The sequence below is a fragment of the Rhamphochromis sp. 'chilingali' genome (genome assembly GCF_963969265.1).
Source record: "Rhamphochromis sp. 'chilingali' genome assembly, chromosome: 1".
Classification (NCBI taxonomy): Eukaryota; Metazoa; Chordata; class Actinopteri; order Cichliformes; family Cichlidae; genus Rhamphochromis; species Rhamphochromis sp. 'chilingali'.
This window is the reverse complement of record NC_137929.1, coordinates 59,754,594-59,777,812: the sequence shown is the minus strand read 5'-3', so window position 1 is coordinate 59,777,812 and position 23,219 is coordinate 59,754,594. Positions and strand designations below refer to the sequence as shown.

Below are 23,219 nucleotides of genomic sequence, written 5' to 3'. Positions count from 1 at the left end.
TTGTGAATATAACTGATGTCTATCATCACCATAATAAATATTTCTGATCAGTCAATGCAAATCTGCTGTGTAACTGTTGCATGCAGTAATAAATAGCTTGACTTGGGCTGTGCGATATGACCAAAATTAAGACATATATCGTCCGATAACGAGATAGATATATATATATATATATATATATATATATATATATATATATATATATATATATATATATATATATATATATATATATATATATATATATAATTTAAATATATATATTTATTAAATATATTTATATATTTATATTTATTAAATATATTTATATATTTATATTTATTAAATATTTATTAAATATATATATTTAAATGTATATATTTGTATACAACTATACATTTTTAGACATGGGTTGTAACTGCCGCTGTTTTCTTTGTAGTATTTATTACACGGCGTGCTGCGGGGAAAAGCCTGTTCTAACGTTTGAGTCTAAAGTTTATTTTTTAGAACCTGGCGGCTCTTTTTTGCTTCTCATCCGTAAATACGCTGCATCTTTCTCAACAGGATCTTGAGCTTTATTGTGAAAGGTTTATGTGGAACAAGCGGACACGCTGTGGTTTTACATTCGTTGTTGCTAACGACAACGCATAAAAACAAATGCTTGTATGTCTGTAGTGTGGTTATGTTAAATATAAGAGAAAGAGAGAACTTTAAGAAATGAATATAGCCACTACAGTGACCATCAAAACGATGAAAACATATTGCCGTAAGCAGGTTATTTTGCGACACCACGAAACAAACGATAGTGTAAAATGAAACGATAGACGTTTTTATATCGTCATCCGATATATATCGTTATATCGAACAGCCCTAAGCTTGACCACAGTTTTTTGCCATGTTGCAGATTATTATTATTATTATTATGGAACATTATGCAGAAACAGTAGAATTGGGCTGAAAGATCTATAGCTTTATTACCTATTCAGGTTGTAAATCGTGTTTTAAAAAGTAAATAAGTAACTAATTACTTTTGAAAATAAGTAATCAGTAAAGTAACAGGATTACTTTTTTTGGGAAGTAATCAGTAATTAGTTACTGATTACTTTTTTTCAAGTCACTTGACCAACACTGTTCATCAGCCATGTTTTCTGTTACACATAGCTGATGTTATGGGAAATGCTCAGAAGGATAAAACATAGGAGGGCCAGGTGCTGACCTGGGAAAAGATTGTGGAAGTCGTCTGTGAAGGTTCTCAGTCATCCAGGTCATCGTAGTCTAAGGAGCTTGGAAAGAAAAGCGTCTGGACTTCTTTGAGTTGCTTGAAGACGTTTCACCTCTCATCCGAGAAGCTTCTTCAGTTCTAAGGTCAAATGGTGGAGAGTCCCAGGTTTAAACCTAGTTTGAGTGACCCCCCACAGAGGGACAAAAGGACCCCTGATGATCCTCTAATCACATGAGCCAAGGTGTGACAGTGGGTGTGGGTCCCAATCAGCCAGGGTTTCGGGTGAGCTCATTGTGAAACCTGGCCCCACCTTATCATGTGATTTCCTGAGGTCAGATGGCCCAGGATGTGAGTGGGTGTTAAAGCGTCTGAGGAGGGATCTCAAAACTGGATTAAAGATGGCAGAGAGTTGGTGTCGTAAACCCCCGCCTCTGTTCAAAGATGGTCGCTCACAGTGGACGTAAATGGCTTCTTTCACTCCTCTTTCAAACCATCTGTCCTCTCTGTCCAAAATGTGAACATTGGCATCCTTGAAAGAGTGACCTTTATCCTTAAGATGCAGATGGACTGCTGAGTCTTGTCCTGTGGAGGTGGCTCTTCTGTGTTGTGCCATGCACTTGTGAAGTGGCTGTTTGGTCTCTCCAATGTAGAGGTCTGGCCATTCCTCGCTGCACTGTACAGCATACACCACATTGTTAAGTTTGTGTTTAGGAGTTTTTTCTTTCGGGTGAACCAGTTTCTGTCTGAGCGTGTTGCTGGGTCTGAAATACACTGGGATGTCGTGCTTGGAGAAAACTCTCCTGAGTTTCTCTGATACACCGGCTACATAGGGGATGACAATGTTGTTGCGTCTGTCCTTCTTATCCTCCCTCGCTGGTGTCTGATCTTCTTTTCTGTGCATCTTTGCTGACTTTATAAATGTCCAATTAGGATAATCACACGTTTTGAGTGCTTCCTTTACATGTGTGTGTTCCTTCTTTTTTCCTTCAGGCTTAGAGGGAACATGTTCTGCCCGGTGGTGTAGGGTCCTAATTACTCCAAGTTTGTGTTCCAGAGGGTGATGGGAGTCAAAGATGAGGTACTGGTCCGTGTGTGTGGGCTTCTGGTAAACTTCAATGTTGAGGTTGCCATTCTCTTCAATGTGCACGCGCAGTCCAGGAAAGGCAAACAGTTGTCCTTTGTGTCTTCCCTGGTGAACTTGATGTTTTTATCCACGGCGTTAATGTGCGCAGTGAAGGATTCCACTTCTTGCGTCTTGATTTTGACTCAGGTGTCGTCTACATATCTGTACCAGTGGCTGGGTACTCTCCCTTTAAAGGAACCAAGAGCCTTTCTTTCCACTTCCTCCATGTAAAAGTTGGCTACAATAGGTGACACGGGGGAGCCCATAGCACAACCATATTTTTGTCTGTAGAAACCCTCGTATTTGTATTTGTGAAAGTCTTCTCTGTTCAGCAACAGCCCAGGTTGGACAAAGAACTGTTGAGTTTGTACGATGTTATAAAAGGGGCGCTGTGACGCCCCAAGTTTAGAACCCTCATTACTGCGAACCACTACGTAGCAGGTGGTGAAGAGGATGGCAGAAAGGTGGCTGCAGGCAGATGGAGCGGTGGTACAGCCAGATGGTGAAGCCGCGAGTGGAGTGGAGACCTCTGACTGAGGTAATGCTGCCTGCGCTAACGGCTGGCTAAAAGCAGCGTCAGCTACATCATCATCCACTGCAGACACAGACAAAGATGGTGAGGAAAACAAAATATTCTCTTTATTACTCACCACAGCCGGCTCTTGAGATGCACGGGAATCCGGCTGCGGTGAGGAGCGCCGGCGGCGCGAACATCATTTCCGTGTAGACGCCGGGGCAAACCGTGGGGATGTAGGGAAGGAGGACCCAGGCGCTGAGCTCTGTGTGTAAACAGTGCGTTTATTTACAGTGTATGGAAAAAACAACAATAAATCCCCGTGCTCTCCCCTGGCTCCCGTGTTTTGTCTTTCCCTGAAAAGTCCGTGTCTCAGCACTCCTCATGCTGGCTGCTGTCTGGCACTCCACACTTCTCCTGGGGAAACAACAGAAGCAGACATCAGGACACTTTACAACTGCGGGCATACACACACACACACACACACACACACACACACACACTAACTTTACTAAGCTGAAGACTAATGTGGAGTCTCATGCAATGATTCCACATCGGTGGGAGCTCCATCGGTCTCTTAAATAGCTCCCCCGACGAGCCTGATCAGCAGCAGGTGTGTGTGGAGCTTCAGGCGTGGCAAATCCTCTAGCAGGACCAAACCCATCAGGCCTTCAGGTGCTTGACGTCCACACACATACATACGCACACAACCTGCCTACCCATACAATAAGTGGAACACCGAACAGAAGCATAGAATTACAAATACAGGTATCCAGGTAAACCTGTGATTCAGTCAATGCTATTAGTTAAGGAGAATTGTTGTCCACATAAAACTTGACAGATGGCATTATTTCAACTAAACAAGAGATCCTTTAGTTAAGAAGATGAATTAATGAACATTTTTACTAATCATAACATCTACAATATTTCCTGTTTGTTAGATCAGCCCTGTAGAAAAAAAATATGAATTGGCTGATTGGTGTCAGGATGAGGTCGTGGACGAAAGAAGGAGGACCCAAACGCTGGACTCACAGGTAGGTGAAGATTGGTGTTTTATTGTCAACGGAGTGAACAAACAGAACAGAAGTAGGAAACGGCTGGCCGGCTGGACGACTGACTGAATGGATGAATGAAAGACTGACTGACATCTGACCGGCTGACCTGACGGAACTGAACAGAGGACAACCTAACAGCGGCGAGAACAACATCACAATAACATCAATGACACGACATTGGACTGGTTGAACTGAGGGACATAAATACACAGGCTGAGTGATGAGAGATTAGAACCTGGTGAGTACACAGCTGAACATAATGACCTAATGATAAACGGGAAGAGGACGGAACATAATGCACATGGACCAAGGCTAACACAATAAAACAGGAGGTGAAGCAGACAGAATATAAACAGTGAACATGAACTAAGAATACTGGGTCAAAGACCCAGAAACCCTGACAATTGGTCATCACCTATTGACCAATCGGTTCTCAGAAAAGACATCAGGGCAGGATCTCGATGATGTGTTTGGCCAAATCACGAGTTTTCAAGTTTATAAATGTTTCCCAGAAGGAATAACACTAACACTGGTTGGCAGAAAGATATAAAAACTACAGTCAGCTGTCAAAGAAGAAAAACCCCTGATTTAAAATCTCTAATCATTTAAAAATGAGAAAAAAGGGAAAATGTAATTTTGAAACTACTAGAAATTTTTCTCACTTAAACTAAACTGCTGTGTTTCCATCTCAAACAGACAGATCCTGTACTGAAGCTCTGCTGTGCAGTTTACAGTATTAAATGATGCGTTTGCTGTTTCCTGCACTGTTTTTGTTTCCTGCAGAGAAGAGAGATGTGCATCAGTTAGCCACAGGCAAACAAGTTTCCATCCGACATCTCAGTGAAACCCACAGAACCACACCACAAATGTTTTTTTTTTTTTTTTGATAATGCAAAGTTGTAAAATATAGTAACATATGTAAATGGCCGATTAAATTTCAATTAAATTTCCACAGAAAAAAAAAGATCTGTCTTTTTGAATACGTTGATTTGGTTAATTAATTTGGTTAGAAGAAAACATGAAGTATATAAAAATAGTTTCAATGTGTGGATGTCCTCTGGTGTGACGTGCTGGGTGACCAATCAGAGACCAGCAGCTGGACGTCAGTCATTGGACTGGTGGACTACTTCAGTGAAGGGTAGACGTCTTCTTGTTCAATTTAAAGTCTGAACACAAACACACACAGATCAAACAACAGGATAAATGATTACAAGCTTTGGAGTTCAATCAAGACCTCCAATCTCCACCTCTCTGCATCACAAACAGTCTAAAGCCTTACTGTACTGGGAATAACATCAGCTTCAGATTCAAATATTGCTAAGGCTTTATCTGCATCTTAATGAACCATTGAATTCACAAAACACAAACATGGAACCCACAGATTTGTCAGAGAATAAATCCTTTGTTCAGTATTGCATAGCTAATTACTTGTTTGGTGGTCAGTTCCACTATGTGGTCAGATGATAAATAGCAGCTGCTATCTGAGCATCCCACACTTGTTCATGTATTGCTGTACACATCTGTGTTTCTGCTCACCACACTTCCATATTTCTCACAGAAATTGCCTGTGAAGTCTTACTTTATCAGAATGATTCTCTGGATTCTATTCTATGGATTGCAGGTTGTTGCTGGGGAAGCCCAAATTAAGCAATGATTTGATCGTAAGTTTGGGCCTCTTTAATAGCTGTAGATCAGCAGTGTGCTTCTGCAGTAGGGTGGGTGCATTTGATGGTGTTTATTGGATATAGTCATAGTCTTTGGTGGTGGACTCCATGTGTCATGTCATGGTTATTTGTGCTTGTTTAAGCCAATTGAGGCCAATCTCCACCCTTCCTTTCATCTCAAAAATTCTTGAAAGAGTCTGCAGAGGAGTGCCTTATTTCTCTGTGCTTGTTACAAATGATCTTCTTATGGCCTCTGACAGTGGACTCATCTCTGTGCTTGTCCTGCTAGACCTTAGTGCAGCATTCGATACTGTTGACCATAATATCCTATTAGAGCGATTAGAGCACGCTGTAGGTATTACAGGCAGTGTTTGTCAAGTTACTTGAAAAAGGTAATCAGTAACTAATTACTGATTACTTCCCCAAAAAGTAATACTGTTACTTTACTGATTACATATTTTCAAAAGTAATTTGTTACTTAGTTACTTAGTAACTTTTTAAAACATAATTTTCAACCTGAATAGGTAATAAAGCAATACATCTTTCAGCCCAATTCTACTTTTTCTGTATAATCCATAATATAAAATGTAATCGAAAGAAAAAAGTATTATATTTTTTAAAACTTGTTTTATTAGTTTTAATCTTTGAACTTTATGCATCAAGCAAAAATTAAATTATATGTAACATTCTCTGACTGGAAGAAATTTTTTTAAAATTTTAACCTATTTTCTGCACATTCCAGCACATAAAATAAAATAAAATAGTTTTTTGTGTTTACACTCACACTTTCAAGTAGATGCAAGTAAAACACAGCAGAAACCGTTAAGTAATGCAGTAAAGCAGCATGCTTACAGGAAAGTAACAGGAATCTAATTACCTTTTTTGCAATAGTAATCCCTTACTTTACTCCTTACTTGAAAAATGTAATGGGATTACTGCCCATCTCTAGTTACAGGTCATCATCTAATAGACTCCAATTTGTTAATATAAATGGAGAGTCCTCTTCACATTGGAAGACAATTGGAATTGGATTCAAAATCCTCCTCCTCACATACAAGGTCTTAAATAATCAGGCCCCATCTTATCTTAATGACCTTGTAGTACCATATCACCCAATTAGAGCACTTCACTCTCGCACTGCAGGCTTACTTGCTGTCCCTAGAGTATTTAAAAGTAGAATGGGATGGAGAGCCTTCAGTTCTCAGTAGGGATGGGTATCGTTTAGATTTTATCCGATACCGGTGCCAAACCGGTACTTTTGAAACGGTGCCGGTGCTTAAACGGTGCTCAAACCGCTGCTTAAAGAATGGAGAACACAAAATTGGTCCAAAAACCTCTCATGTTCAGCTGTTTTTTTGTAAAAAGATAACAATGTTAGCCTTTTCTGCAGCTATAGGGCATATATGGTATCACTCTTGGCTGGAAGCAGTGCTTAAACAATGGAAAAAACACAAACTCTGTCCAAAAACCTCTCATGTTTAACTGTTTTCCACTTTTTCTTTGGTCATTTTAGCCTTTTTGGCCAGGGTGAAGGGAGTATCTGCCATCAAACAAGAAGACAGCCGCATGTAGCTATGATGATGTTTGCTAGTTCACCTTACATGCATTAATGTAATAACGTGGTTAGCCTACTCAAAGTAAATTACACACGAACAACATTAAGCTACTCACGCAGAGAAGAACGGCTGCTGCTGCCGTCATCATCCTCATCATTTCTGCTACACTGGCAGGGCTACGGGCCAGGACTCTACTCTTCGTGTTTTTGGGGGATGTTGCTAACTCCGGGTCCGATAACTGGCAACCCACCCGCAGTAGATGTGCTCGGTGTGAGGTCTCGCAGCAAGCTATCAAATACGGCGCATTTCTCGGCTTTAAAAAAACCCACTATGCGTCGCCAGGTGTTTCATCGGATTTGAGGTGTTACCTCCTTTGACAGTATCACAGTATCAGCTTAAAGCACTTGTTGCAGGCTGCTGAGTTTGCATCTTTTGCTGTGAAGTACAGCCAGACTTTCGAGCGCTTCGCCTTGGGCATTTTTAATCTGTAGCTAAAAGAACGTACGTACCTGGCCCCGCCTACTATCCTCGGAAACGTAAAATGATTGGCTAGAATTCAAAGTGTATCACATCTCAGGAAAAAAAAGCACCGAAATGTGCGCTGCTTTTCGGTCTGGTTACTACCGTTTATGTCAGAACCAGTGCCATCATGGCACTGGACACCGGTACCCATCCCTAGTTCTCAGACCCCTCTTCTGTCGAATCAGCTTCTAGTTTGGATTCGGGAGACAGACACTATCTCTACTTTTAAGATTAGGCTTAAAACTGCCTATGCTTAAAAAAGTTAGGGCTGGATGAGGTGACCCTGAATCCTCCCATAGTTTTGCTGCAATAGATGTTTCTTCTTGAGTCACCTTTCTAACTCATTATGTGGTAACCCTTTAAGACCTACTATAGAACCAAGTCCGCCAGAGCTTATATTTATATTTTTACATGCTGTAGTGCCATTTTTGGGAGCATTTCAAGTTGCTTTACATCAATACAACTGTTATAGCCAAAATTGTAATAATATGTATGCAATAAGTCCATATTAACTACATAACTTGCAAAACAGTGCATTAAACTACAAAAATTAAAAAATTAAAAAATCTTTTTTTTTTTTACATATCTTTCTGGTTAGAGAAATTTAAGAGGTTTATCCCTCAAAACTGTAGATACAAAAAAGATGCACAAAATAGTTTCCCAACACAAGAAAATAGTTTTATTTTTAAGATAAATAAATTTGTATATACACTGCATGAAAAACAAAAATAAATATTATAATGCAAAAAAAAAAAAAAGCATGTGCATCAAAATAAACTATTTCCAGCAGTGCAGTTTGAGTTCAAAGCATCCCAGAAACTATACAGAAAAGCTTAAAGTCAAATGTAAACACGGTACCACCTGACCCCACTTCCGCGAATCCCTTTATTGTGGCGAGAATGAACCCCGTATAAGTTCCGGGTCAATCAGCTGCATGTTCCCTGCTCCCCTGGCTGCTGTTGTCCCTGTGGTTGGCTTTCTTTTTTTTTTTTTTTTTGCCTGTCCCATTTGGTTCTTTAGCCGTCAGAATTGTTGTCTGAATACCAACAATGGATTTATTTTGCCAAATGGATCATCATGGCATTGCCGTATTGGTCCATTAGATCGACCTTTGTTTTTATTATTTATTTTATTTTATTTTCAATTGTTAGAGACGGGACAGACATGAGTGAGGGATAGGAAAGGGAGAAAGAAAGAGGAAGGAAAAGAAAAACAGAAGGGGAGAGGGACAGTGAGAAAGAAAAAAAAATCTCCTGGATCACCTGTTGAGAGAAAAAGAATAGAAAACAAGCAAAAAAAAAAACAAAGCAACATACTAAACACAACACCATCGCATTAATCTAGCTAAGTGTAAACAGCAGTAAATACTAAATATTGAATGTCGTTGTGCAGCACGCAGGACAGACAGCTCACAATGTGCTTTGAAGTAGCAGCCAAGAAAGGTGTAATTTAAGTCTACGAGCAGTGAACATCCCATGTGTACACCTGTGTGCACACCTGTGTGGATCAGCGCACTTGTATTCAAATGGTTTCCCCATGTAATGGTCTGCAAGAGGATGTAGAGAGCCATAGCCCCGTCCCCCAGGGCATGAAGCAGGCATGGAGGAGATCCAGGCCCCAGACATCCAGAGGCCCCAGAGTGCGAGAACCCAAGGAGGACCACCGGAGGGGCATCTGTGCCACCCTCATGGGAAAGGCTGAGGATCCTCAGATGAGGCGTCACCCAGTAGCCACCGAGCAGAAGCTAGAGGGGCCTGCACCGGCGTGCCCGCCGGCTCTGCCGGCAGCCAGCTGTGCCAGAGTGGACTGAGCCGCAGGCCCAGAGGCCGGAGGCCCGAGGGCCCCCCGCGCCCCAGAAAAAGCCTGACCGAGCAAAAAAGCGCCAGGCCCCGCCAAGTAGCCACCGGGAGTGAACCACCAATGCACCGACCCCTGAGGGCATCAGTCACCGGCAGGGAGTGTGGTGAGGGGAGATAGGCCTCCACACTTTGGAGGGCCTGTGAGTTCCCAAAGAGGTGGAGTCTAAGACCCGACCTGACATATAGACACAGACAAACGGGCACACACAGACACAAACATGCATTCCCACCCTCAGCACTCACCCAACGTAAGGATTGACATAAATGGACATGTACACACAATCACACTCCCTAAACATACTCTATACCCCGGGTCCAGGTACCCTCACCCCCAGAGGGGGAAACGGCACCCAGACCCAAGAGATGTTACCCTTCCCTCCGGGGTAGAGGCATGCAGACCGTCCCAGGCTCTGCAGCAGCAGGGAGGCCAATCGGACAGCCAACATCTTTTCCCAGCCCCTCCGCCCCGATGGCTAGTAGAGAATGGGGGTGTGTGAAGACCCCATACCTCCCTCCTCCCGCTCATGTGTAGTGTTGCTGCGTGTTGTTCTAAAGTGCATTTAAAACAAGGGAGAGCATGGTGCTGCTGCTAGAGAGCAGCAGGTGTTAGCACGGCCCCTCCCGAGAACCCTCAATGTCTACATGGATTTAAAATTGAGAGGTGGTTGGCGTTCTTGTCAGATATTGACAAATTACAGATTACATATCAGTTGACAGCGTGCAATAACCCGGCCGATTCATTCACCTTTACACCCTCTCTCGATCGACTCAACGGTCAGTTTTTTTTCTCCTGCAATCAGCCCTGATCAGCGCGAACGAAATGGCTCTTAGAGCCGGGTCTTTGACGTGAACGACGCAAGCTGGCTCCTTATCGCAAGTCGTGTTTTGTTTTTTTGTCTCACCCTCTCTCTCGCACTTTTTTCCGCTTCACTCAGCATGCGAGTCTTGTGCTTTACGCTGGGAAGAGGGAGGAGGGGCGGTAGTTATACTCAGTAGCACAGGTAAAGAGCAAGAGGGAGAGGGAGAGAAAGAGCCAGGGACAGCAACGTCACTTTAGAAAGGTATCCGGTGTTCTGGGAATTTCTCCTACCCCGTAAACCGTCCTACCCGTTGTTCCTGAGCATGTGCGCGCATGCGCACAACACAAAAAGGGAAGCTAAGCGCATCCGGCTGTGATTTCACGCTACTCCGTTGTCATATTTGCAGGAGAATAGGTAAGTAGTAAGTATTAGTACTTTTTATAGACGTTGATACTTGATTTTTTAAGCCTTTGTGATTGTTTGTCAATATTAAAGTGAAGTTGCTATCTGCTTTCTGCACAAAACTGTCGAATTTGCAGATTCGGTGAAGTCTGCTGTCAAGTTACTGGACACGTGGTATTTGCACAACACTTTTGAGTCCGCAGCTTCGGTGTTTTAAGGCTGTTTCGGTAATCTCGTTATTTAATAAGTTAAATTATTTGCATTGTCAACTGCACATATTGAAGCTCATAAGAAAATGTTTACTGACATTCGTAGATATGGAGAAGAAGTGGGAAGAGATTTACGCGTTCATTTCTGCGGGCTCCTACCCTTCAGGATACGACAAGGCTCAGAGGCAAAACCTCAGAAGATATGCCTCAAAATTCAAACAAAAGGGTCAGTAATTTATTGTTAATACTAACAACTCATATATGTGGTTAAATTAATTTCTAAATATATATTGTTTTACTGCAGATGGAGAACTCTTTGTTGGAACCAGAAGAGTAGTAAAAACCATGGATGGTGCCAGGAAGATATTTCATGAGTTTCATTCATCTCCAATTGGAGGACACACTGGCACACACAAAACGCTAAATGCAGTGTGTTCCAGATTTTACTGGTTTGGTATGACAGTTGACATTAAAACATGGGTATGTATTAACTGTTTGTACTGTTGTTAAATAGTGTTTAAAATAAGCAATTTTTTTTATATCAGTTAAAAGAGAAACTGAACACTTGCAAAATATAAATAAATATGGTTAATTAGTGATATTACAGTAATAACCTGTAGGCCTGGCAGAGATTTGAAGACGCGCACACAAACTATTGTTGCTAAATAGTTTGTTCGTTAGAGAATATGTCATTAAGTGTTTTTGTTTTTTACAAATGAGAATGTTGAACATTTACGTGAACTCCATAAATATTTTCACCTTAAAGATTCAGGAATGTGACCAGTGTCAAAAAGTTGGGAAACCACTGACTGCTGTGCAACCGTTGCAGTGTATTCAGGTAAATATTATGCCCCGTTTACCCATCAAACTATGCTTGTAGCTCATATTCATAAAGGCAGGAGGGTTTGCCAACTAATTTTAACCATCAATGTTAATGTGTACATTATACAAATTGTTATTCAAATTATTAATTTGTCCTTGATAGGTGTCTGAAGTGTGGGAACTTATTGGTATAGATCTTACTGGACCTCTTCCTAAAACTTCAAGCGGTTTCCAGCATATACTTACTGCAACTGACTACTTTTCAAAATGGGTTGAAGCTTTCCCATTAAAAACGAAATCTGCATCTGAGGTAGCCCAGCACTTGTGCTCCATTATATATAGATATGGCTGCTCCAAAAGGATTTTGTCAGACCAAGGCAGAGAGTTTGTGAATGAAGTAAGTGTTAAATAATTTTCAGTTACATTTTTTAACTTTACTTCACTGGGGTCAAAGATTTTTTCTTGTGTGCTTGTATAAGCAGTATAACCTTGTCCTTATCTGTTGAAGCTCAACTCTGATCTTTGCAAGTTATTGCAAATTGAAAGAAGTGTCACAGCAGCATACCATCCACAGACCAATGGTCTAGACAAAAAGACCAATGACAACATAAAAAGGTATGCCTAATTTTTATCTATCAGTTTTTAATAACATTACTTATGTTATTCAAACTTAATTGTTACTTAATAATTTATTAATTTCTTTACTTCTAATTAAACTTTCTGTCTTACTTACTGTGTTTACATATTTCTATGCCTGCATTTAGAGCCCTCCGAAAACTGGTGAATGACGAGCAGAATAACTGGGATCTGTATCTAGAGCCCACCCTGTTTTCACTTCAGTCAAAAGTACACACCACAACAAAATACACACCTTTTTTTCTGATGTATGGAAGAGAGGCAGTATTTCCATCAGAAGCGCCTGCTCAAGTGCCGGTGAGTGTTTGTCAAATTCTTTCTATGTTAGAACTAAGAATTGAAACCATTTAAGAAAAAACCCCAGTAATGTCTTGCATTTTGCCAAAGTAGGGCAGTTTGTCATATGGCAGCGTAAAATTCTCCTACTGGTAGGTCGTTTTGCCAAAGTAGGATGGTTTGTCAGAACACCGGAGTCGACCAGGAAACGTCTCCCAGACCGCGAGTCTTCTATGAAGAGCAGTTTTTCTTTGTCGCCAGCGATCGCGGCCGCTACAGCGCGCTGGCGGGGTCCATATCCCAGGGTCGGAAAAGCGCACGGCGGCAGACAGCGGCGCGCTTCGGCGCCAAAACGCTGATGGTAGAAACAGAGGTCCCGTCCGTGGTGTCGCTGTGCCGCGATCTTTGCCGTCAGCGAAGGATCGGGTACGTCGTGGCAGGTCAGCGGGGAAGTGGAAGGCGCCGCCGGCGAGGCTGGAATTGGGTCGTGATCGTGGGAAGTGCGGGTAGCCAGGAGAATACGATCCGCGTCCTCAGCCAGGGAGCGATAATCCTTCGTGCCCAGAAGCGGAGAGTTGGCGAGGCCGGCTCTCACGGCCGCCGGCAGCTGTCAGAGGAAAATGTGGGCGAAGAGGAATCCCCCGTCGTCCGGTCTGAGAAAGGATAGCATGTGCTCCATCACTTCGAGAGCCGTACCACCACCCAGGCCTGAGAGGGAGAGGAGCTTCTCGGCTCCCTCTGCGTCGGTGAGGGCATAGCGCCGAAGAAGCAGCTCCTTAAGGGCGGCGTACTTCTCTCGGGTGGGTGGGTCCCGGAGGAGAGTCAACGACGGGTGGCTAGCGGGTCGAGAGAAGCCACCACATGGTGATATTTCGTGTCGTCAGCCGAGATGCCACGAAGGGCGAACTGGGCCTCCACGTGCACGAACCACGACGGGGGATCGTGAAGCCAAAAGTCCGGCAGCTCGAGCGCCACAGCAAACGTAGCTGCGGCCGGAGGCAGAGGGCTGGCGGCTGCTGATGCATCCAGAGCGGAGTCGGCGCCACCATCGGACTGCAGCATGTTCGAGTCAGGGGTCACCAATGTGGAGGTAAACACAGACAACACGAGAGCTCTCGATAAACACTGCTCGTTTATTACTCATCACCACAGAACTGAACACTTTCCCTCCAAAACACAGCAACAATACTTCCTGAGAACTGGGTGTGAGTGGAGCCCTCCAGTGGTCCACCACAATGTCACAATTACAGGATGATCTACTAACAGTGTGCTTTAATCTCTCTATGAAGAAGCCACTTCAGTTCAGTAAAAATCAGCTGGAGAGCAGCTGTGAACAGCTGACTCTTCGATGTGCTAAAGAACAGAAAACATGATTTCCCATCAGACCATGAGCAACAGTCAGGCATGTAACACAGTAACACTTTTATTTTTTACATATTCAGCAGAGAGTTAGCTGTGTGCACCATTAAAAAATAAGAAGCGTAATTCATTTCAGCTTAATATAAACTGTATTATGGAGGAAAAATAAGTGGGGCTCACCTCAAAACACAGCTTGAGGACTGACTGGAGAGTTTTAGGACAGTCTCTTCAGTAAATCGCAGCTCTTTAACATCAAAAGACATGTTTGAACTGCTGCAGATGTTAGTAAATCTGACCCTAACTGTTCGTTCTTCTTTAAAATTCAAACTTAATAATGAAGCAATATTTTTAACAGGCTGTTCCTGTTTATATAACCTCCATAAAACAACAGGGTTAGAACACATTGTGACAAAGTAAGATGTATGTTTTTGTAGTCCATCTTCTGCACAATGTAGTTTCAACAGGCGGACATCCGGTGTCACGTTGTTACAGAGAGGCGAGTGTATGGCTGTTCCAATTCTCAGCACCGCTCCTCTCTTTCCCTGACTTCTCAGCAGTTGTCCTCCCCACGATGACGTTTTCATCGGGGCCAAGGAAAAGAGTTTAGGAAAAGGAGATTGGCGCTACTTTTGAAATAACACTCCACGGGGTTGCATTGTGCAGCTTAGTCACGTGACCGCACAGCAACAAATCACAGCGGAGTCAGATAAAGGGGGCGGAGCAAAGTGTGTGCGCAGGAGAGGAGTCGAGCAGAGAGAGCTGCTTTTTCATGAAACGGGAGTAAAGTAGTAAACTTACTGGAACATATACCACTACCAACGTTTGGATCGATATCTGCATCGATCTGCACACCCTTGTCTCCTGGATCCTAGCTGAGATCAGCGTGAACCACGTGGGTCTCTGCTCCCTGATCTGTTTCCTGTGTTTGGAAAGAGTTCCAGCTTCATCACGGAGTTTCTCTCGGTTTGTGGGCTCGTCTAAAGGTAAGCATCAAGCTAAATTTAATGTGGGTTCAGTTTATGTTGAGTTTAGCTCTGTTGAGAATAATAGATTGCTTGGTAGACATTGGAGTTAGACAGACTGTAGAGTTTGTGATTGCTTGCAACATCATAATATGGCGGTTGCTGGGGGGAAAGAATACATAAAGAAAAATAGTCTTGGAATATGAACAAAAGGATGGGGTGCAGGGCAGGAGAACAACCAACCCCCACCCCAGGACATGAAGCCACAGGTACAAGCCTGGGGGAGCGCAACTCCAGGGTGAGAGTAGTGGAAGCTTGCTGAGAAGGGGGCCAAAAGGCTTTCGATGCGCTCTGAGGTCATAGTTTTAAACACTTGATGTACTCAGCTGCATGAAGAGCACGCTTGAGTTTCTCAAACACAATTAAATAAAACCTTATGAAGGTCAAAGGTCGTTACTTGTATGTTGAACTACAAACAGTTTTTTGCAGTTTTTTGCACATAGTGTCTTATTTACCATAAAGTGATGCAGAGTTATTCATACCAGAGTAACCAGAGAGGATCATATATTTTTAAATATATAACTTTCTACAGCCTCTGGGGAGTATCTGAGTATTTATAACATTACACAAACCAGAGGTCTCATCACAGTGTTCATGAAACGCTGGGTTTATCCATCTTCTGGGGCGGGCCTAGAGGAGTGCTGAAGATTTCCCTGTGAGGGAGCTGCTGGTGAAGATCATGAGTCCTGCTTGATCAATGCGATGAGCTTCAGTGTTCCTGGTGTTTCTTAAATGAAGCCTCTTTCAGTGGGTCAACAGAACTTCTGGCACAGGACAGCTGTGATGAAAGAAAGGGAAGAAGTTTCTCCAAACCTCTGGACCCAGAAACCCAGCTCGGTCCTGATGGTCTCCCTCACTAATTTCTCTCCAGGGTGAATGTAGCTGTTATACATAATACGGATTATTATTAAATGAAAAAAACACATTAGACTACACTACTGAAACCTTCTGCTGCTGTTTTTAAAGTTTCCATGTTACCAGGCTGTAGACTAGAGATTTAAACCGTTTTAGATCCATCATACTCAGTCTTAAATGTTAAAATCTCAAAGGACAGCATTATATTTTTGATATTAACAGTAACTCTGGGCCTCTGTGGAGTGTGCAGCTGATCTCATCGCTGTCTAAAAATGGATAAAAAAACATAAGGAGTGCTGAATCCTTCAATAACACAGACTATTAGAGTAACAGGTGTGTAGCATCGCTAACTAGCTAGCAACAAGCCTCCAACACAGTGCATATGCTAGCGGCTAATCTAGCAAACGAATTAACAACAGAGCGATTTTAGAACTATAAGATGATAAGCTGTGTGTCTTTTCTTATAACAGTGACATGGTTGTATTTACCTTAATTAAACGAGTCGTCAGTCGTGGTAAACCAGCAAAAAACTTGAGCCACAGGTGCTACGTAAAAAGTGTAGGGGGCGTGTTTGCGGTCATGTCCAGCGGGAGTGTTACACAGTCGCTCCACCTCAAGTCATTCCCGCGCAGACTCTGGCTCCAAATTTGCAAGATGGCAGCCTCCACAAACAGGATATTTTGGCTTCATTTTTGCATAATGGGAGGAGGCGGTGTCGCGTCGTCCATCTTTTATACAGTCATTGGTTGCAACATGGCAAATTGAACCTCCCCCACCCTCATTCAGATCTGGCCTTTGGAACTATTTTGGTCTTCATGTGACCTATGACTCTGAAGGTATGCGCGTCATGGACAAAAGTAAAACAGTATGTCGGATGTGCCACGCAATGCTCAATTACATGGGTGGAAACTACTGCGTTAGCGCAGTTTGCTCGTTAACGTGTTGACGCCGTCCAGCCCCATGCACGGGGCGATCCGCGGTAGCTCGTTAACGGAGATTTGCCGTGTTGTGGCGTTAACGTCATTTCAGATTAACGCTGACAGCACTAGTGGTAACACAACGAATATGACTGCACATTTACGCCGACATCATCCTAGTGCAAAGACAAGTGGAAGCAGACAAAAACAACAAGCACGCATGCTACAAACTTTACCCGAGTCATTTAGACAGCCATTAGCACATGATTCTCCTTATGGGGACCTGACATGTTTAATATGCTGATGAGAATATAGCCCTGAAGAAGCGTATAGTATAGCTTTTATTTTGGAAAGAGCCATTTCTCTGTAATAAACTCTCTTTTCCAAAGATGAGTGATTTCTCGATCAGATTTATTTTTTATTACTTTATTGTTTCAGCAACATTAAATTTAAAAACTGTACTTTTGAGTTAAAATATATATTTATAATTTTAATAAATGACAAATTAAAAATGCATGAACATTTTTTTGTATTGAAAAAATATCGAACCGTGACACCAAAGTATCATAACCGAACTATGAATTTTCTGTATCGTTGCACCCCTAATATATGTGTATGTGTGTGTATATATACATATATGTGTGTGTGTGTGTGTATGTGTGTGTGTGTGTGTGTGTGTGTGTGTGTGTGTGTGTGTGTGTGTGTGTGTGTGTTTGTGTGTGTGTATACACTCAACAAAAATATAAACGCAACACTTTTGTTTTTGCTCCCATTCCCCATGGGATGGACGTAGAGACCTAAAATTCATTCCAGATACACAATATAACCATCCCTCCCAAACAGTGGTCACAAATCAGTCCAAATGTGTGGTAGTGGGCACATCTGCTATATTGAGATAATCCATCCCACCTCACAGGTGTGCCACATCAGGATGCTAATCTGACATCATGAGTAGTGCACAGGTGTACCTCAGACTGCCCACAACAAAAGGCCACCCTGGAATGTGCAGTTTTGTCTCACAGCAAAATGCCACAGATGCCACAAGCAATGAGGGAGCGTGCAATTGGCATGCTGACAGCAGGAATGTCAACCAGATCTGTCGCCCGTGCATTGAATGTTCATTTCTCAATCATAAGCCGTCTCCACAGGCGTTTCAGAGAATATGGCAGCACATCCAACCGGCCTCACAACCGCAGACCTCCACATCCAGCAGGTTCACCTCCAAGATCGTCTGAGACCAGCTACCCAGACAGCTGCTGGGACAATTGGTTTCCACAACCAAACAATTTCTGCACAAACTGTCAGAAACCGTCTCAGGGACGCTCAACTGCATGCCCGTCGTCCTCATCGGGGTCTTGACCTGACTCCAGCTCGTCGCCGTAACAGACTTGTGTGGGCAAATGCTCACATCCGATGGCGTCTGGCACGTTGGAGAGGTGTGCGCTTCACGGATGAATCATGGTTCACATTGTTCAGGGCAGATGGCAGCTGAGAATGTCCCAGTTCTTGCATGGACAGCATACTCACCGGACATGTCACCCATTGAGCATGTTCGGGATGTGCTTGACCGGCGTATACGACAGCGTGTACCAGTTCCCACGAATATCCAACAACCTCACACAGCCATTGAAGTGGAGTGGACGAACATTCCACAGGCCACAATTGACAATCTGATAGACTCCATGCGACGATGTGTTGCACTGCATGAGGCAAATGGTGGTCACACCAGATACTGACCGGTTCTGGGTCCCCAGACCCCCAATAGCGCAAAAAACTGCACATTCCAGGGTGGCCTTTTGTTGTGGGCAGTCTGAGGTACACCTGTGCACTACTCATGATGTCAGATCAGCATCCTGATGTGGCACACCTGTGAGGTGGGATGGATTATCTCAATATAGCAGATGTGCCCACTACCACACATTTGGACTGATTTGTGACCACTGTTTGGGAGGGATGGTTATATTGTGTATCTGGAATGAATTTTAGGTCTCTACGTCCATCCCATGGGGAATGGGAGCAGTAACAAAGGTGTTGCGTTTATATTTTTGTTGAGTGTACTTCTTTTTTGCTGAGTAACAGGAGACGAGTCTGGTGGTGCAGCAGAGGAACAATTTCAGCCATTTGGACTCAGCTCAGCCACTACAGTGGAAACAATGTCTTCAACACAAAAGGTGAGAAAAGTATTAGAGTTTTCTGTTAAGAGCAGCTTCCATCCTGGGCTCCTCCATATATACAGAATCTACATTCAAAATCAGAAACCACAGAAGTCACAAGAAAATACAAAGATCATATTTTATCTACACACATTGAAACAAAAATATCATCAGTTGAACTTTGAATTTTTTATGAAATAAAAGATTTTCTCTGCTGATCAATATTTCCTAATGTCATTTTAATTATACCTCTCATTGTGTCACATTATTGTAATGTGACACCATCACCAGAAGGTGGTGGTAACACACCAACAAGGTGTTTGTTGACATGTTTGATTCCACCAATAGAGGGAGTTTCAGTTTGTTCCAGGACTGCATTTCACTCACTGCCTCTGTTTGTATCTCTGTCACTGCAGGACCAACATGGAGCAAGAAGTCAGCGCTCTCAGGAGGCCGACAAACGTCAAAGAAGAAAGGGAGAGAAATCCTACAGCTGTGATGAGTGTGGAAAGTCTTTTACCCAGGCTGGAAGCTTAAAAAGACACCAAGTCATCCACAGTGGAGTTAAACCTTACGGCTGTGACTTGTGTGGAAAATCTTTTGTGCAGGCTGGAAACTTAAAAAAACACCATGTCGTCCACAGTGGAGTTAAATCTTACAGCTGTGAGTTGTGTGGAAAGTCTTTTACCCGGGCTGAAGGCTTAAAAAAACACCAAGTCATCCACAGTGGAGTTAAACCTTACAGCTGTGACTTGTGTGGAAAATCTTTTGTGCAGGCTGGAAACTTAAAACTCCACAGAATCATCCACAGTGGATTTAAACCTTACAGCTGTGACTTGTGTGGAAAGTCTTTTGCCCGGGCTGAAAACTTAAAAACACACCAACGCATCCACAGTGGATTTAAACCTTACAGCTGTGACTTGTGTGGAAAATCTTTTCTGCAGGCTGGAAACTTAAAACTCCACAGAATCATCCACAGTGGATTTAAACCTTACAGCTGTGAGTCGTGTGGAAAGTCTTTTGCGCGGGCTCGAGGCTTAAAAATACACCAACTCATCCACAGTGGAGTTAAAGCGTACAGCTGTGAGTTTTGTGGAAAGTCTTTTACCCAGGCTGGAGACTTAAAAAACCACAGAATCATCCACAGTGGGGTTAAATCTTACAGCTGTGACTTGTGTGGAAAGTCTTTTACCCGGGCTAGAGACTTAAAAAAACACCAACTCATCCACAGTGGAGTTAAACCTTACAGCTGTGACTTGTGTGGTAAAGCTTTTGGTCAAAGTCGAAACTTACAGAAGCATCTAGTTACCCACTCTGGAATTAAGGCGTACAGCTGCGACTTTTGTGGAAAAACTTTCAGTGAAAAAAGGTACCGAAATATTCACCTACGCATTCACACCGGAAATGATCTTTCCTACTGTGATCAGTGTGGGAAACTGTTTACAACAGATGCACAACTACAAATACACATGTTTAGCCACACTGAGGAGAGACCTTATTAATGTGACCTGTGTGAGAAGACTTTTAAATCTCCACATTACCTGAAAAAACACCAACAGATCCACACCAGAAAGTAACTCTACAAGTGCAGATACTGTGAGGAAGTATTGATTTTTTATCTTGTAATTTTAACCTGATTGTTTGGAACAAGTCTGATCAGTAAACCTATGGAGGTATTCTGAATGAACTGTTTTGGAAAATGAAGAATCATTTTCGCTCGGTAAGCTGAGTGTTATAATGTAAACAGTAAAACGTAATTGGACATTGGCAGAGATCACTTACGCTGACATTGTTTAGAAGCAGAGCAACACAGATGGATCCAGTTCTCAACCCTGTCGTCACTGTGGTGGTGGGAAAACGTTTCTCTGTGACCTTTGTGGAAAAACTTCCAATCATCAACGGGACCTAAAACCACATCAACGTATCCACACTGGAGACAAAATGAACTACTGCAAAGAATGTGGGAGAGGCTTCCACACACCAAGTGCATTAAAAATACATGAACTATTCCACAGTGTGTTCAAAAAGCACATCTGTGACCAGTGTGGGTCATCCGTCACCACTCCACGTGAGCTTAAAGAACAAGAATAAGCAAATCCACACAGTAGAGACACCATACAAGTGCAGACACTGTGACAAAAGCTTCTCACAATCAGGTCATCGTAACAAACATGAACGTACACACATGGAAGTGAACTTCAGCTGTGACCAGTGTGACAAGAGCTTCAGGAATCTCAGTTCATACTCCGAACACAAACGATCTCACACTGTAAATAAACTGTTTCACTGTTACCAATGTGCAAAAACATTCACTTCATTATCTGCTCTGTGCAAACATCAGCCTGATCATGCAGGACTGAAATCACTGGATCACAATGAATCTGAAGAGAGAGAAAGATCCTCTTCTGGTTTCAGGCTCAGACTTAAAAACCTTGAGATCAGGCTCCACAGAGTTCAGATGGAATCTCCTGTAAAGAGTGTCAGCTGATGTCACACTTGGATCTGATGAGGTAGCTCTGATTTCTGGACCTGCAGTGAATAATCCTGAATGTTACATTTAGGAAGCTGCATGTATAGATATGTATATCAAGTTTATGTTTTTTCCTTTGAGGGATTTTAATTCTCTAAAATGTTATCCCTGTTACATTTTAACCTTTGTTCCCTTAGGACACAGTAGTGTTTAGTAGTTGTACTATTAAAGTTATAGGAATGTCTTTTCTTTCTTTCTTTTTTAACCAAACTGGTATTCTATCAAAAATCAAATATGGATATGTAAATCATTTCTTTTATTTGAACTTTTTTAGCTTTTCCAACATTAACTTATTTTTTTATGTATTCATTGCATGTTTCACCTCAGTTAAATTTCAATCCTTCATTCATATTTAAACTTTTGCTGTGGAAAAATCTTCTCTTAAATCCTTTTCTCCCAAAACAAGCAAATATTTTCACAGCAGTTGCTCTTAAAACTTCCAAAATGAACTAAATCTGTCCACCAGCTTTGAAACAACACCTGCTGTGACTTTATGTCCAGAAAAAAGAAACTCAAGCTGAACTGGTTTTGGGCTGTATTTCCATGTAATACCTTTTTTTTTTTCCAGAAGATGAAGCAGTGATGCTGTGTAACCTTTATTTAATTAGGCAAAGAACACAATATTCACAGTGGCAGCAAAGAACTGTTAAAAGTTAAAAACAGCAGCACACATCAGAACCATTTTAAAGATTACAGGTGACTACTTTTAGTTAATTCAAATCCTATTAAACATCTATTTTTGGATCCTCCTTTCACTTTAGTGTATTTACTATATCCTTGAAGTCCACGTTGTTTTTTTAATGAATTCATTTTGATCCACATGTTCTGCAGCTGTTTGCCTTTTGATTTGAAGTTTGCATTATGAAATCCTGATACTGTTAAAGCATCAGTTATAATTGATGAACTCTGTGTAAAGTTTATTAAACAGTTTGGTATGAAAAATAAAGAAATGGTCTCACAGCAAGTAGTTTGAGCCATGATTTCCGATTCAAACTAATTTAAATGTTTTTAGTGGTACATGTGGAGGTTTATCAGAGGAGGAGACTTGGCTGCTCTCGGCACGGTTCCTGCAGCTCATTAAAAACTCTGAAATGATCTTCAAGGAAAAGATGATTAATTTTTCTTAAAAACAAGATGTGGGCATGACGTTTTAACATGAGTGTGTTTAAGATGCATTGTGATTAGCATCTCACACGTTCCAATAAAGCAGATGTTCCTGCATTGCAACAGTAGTTTGCAGATGTGGTCATCCCCCGATCATCTGCAAGACTCTCATGCAGCACCAATTTGAAACGCAGCCTGGAAAGTGCGTTCATGGCCCTACAGGTTGCCTAAGCACAAGAGACAAATTGTGCAAAAGGAATTGGCTGAAATGGTGAAAATGCTGTTATCATAGGATGAAACGAGGATTTGTTCCTCAGTGTTTGGTCTCCTATGCTTACCTTTTCTCCAGATGATTTGTCACAATTGAGAGAGGCCGGTTGTCTTTAAGGTGCTTTCAGGTAATTAAGAAGTGAGTGCAGGGTTTGTACCATTCATCACACTTCTGTTAGGTTTGTTTGAAGACTCGGGCATTTTTCAGCACCTCCTGTAGCGATAGCTGCGTCCTCACACTGCATATGCTGTTTGCCACCTGGATGATGTCATTCATAGTGATACCACGGTGGAGCATGTGCAGTGGGTGGTCACAGTCCCTAAAGTGTGTGGTTGGATGGAGGGACGTACAGTATTTGGGTACAATTTG

The 23,219-nt window shown here is 42.3% G+C and overlaps 1 protein-coding gene and 1 long non-coding RNA gene across 2 annotated transcripts; both read left to right on the top strand.

Annotated features, from left to right (window-relative positions):
* The first annotated feature begins 10,251 nt into the window (after positions 1 to 10,251).
* Positions 10,252 to 11,952, top strand: LOC308383499. The gene is made up of 5 exons (XR_013969156.1): positions 10,252 to 10,708; positions 10,834 to 10,923; positions 11,012 to 11,385; positions 11,672 to 11,743; positions 11,891 to 11,952. It is a non-coding gene; the product is annotated as an uncharacterized lncRNA (long non-coding RNA).
* A 2,839-nt stretch (positions 11,953 to 14,791) lies between these two features.
* LOC308410034 (uncharacterized protein) lies at positions 14,792 to 22,286 on the top strand. Its single transcript, XM_080903114.1, has 3 exons — positions 14,792 to 14,981; positions 18,872 to 18,963; positions 19,362 to 22,286. Exons 2-3 carry the CDS (start codon positions 18,946 to 18,948, stop codon positions 20,445 to 20,447), a joined length of 1,104 nt encoding a protein of 367 aa, XP_080759240.1. The 5' UTR covers positions 14,792 to 14,981; positions 18,872 to 18,945; the 3' UTR covers positions 20,448 to 22,286.
* Positions 22,287 to 23,219: the final 933 nt, after the last annotated feature.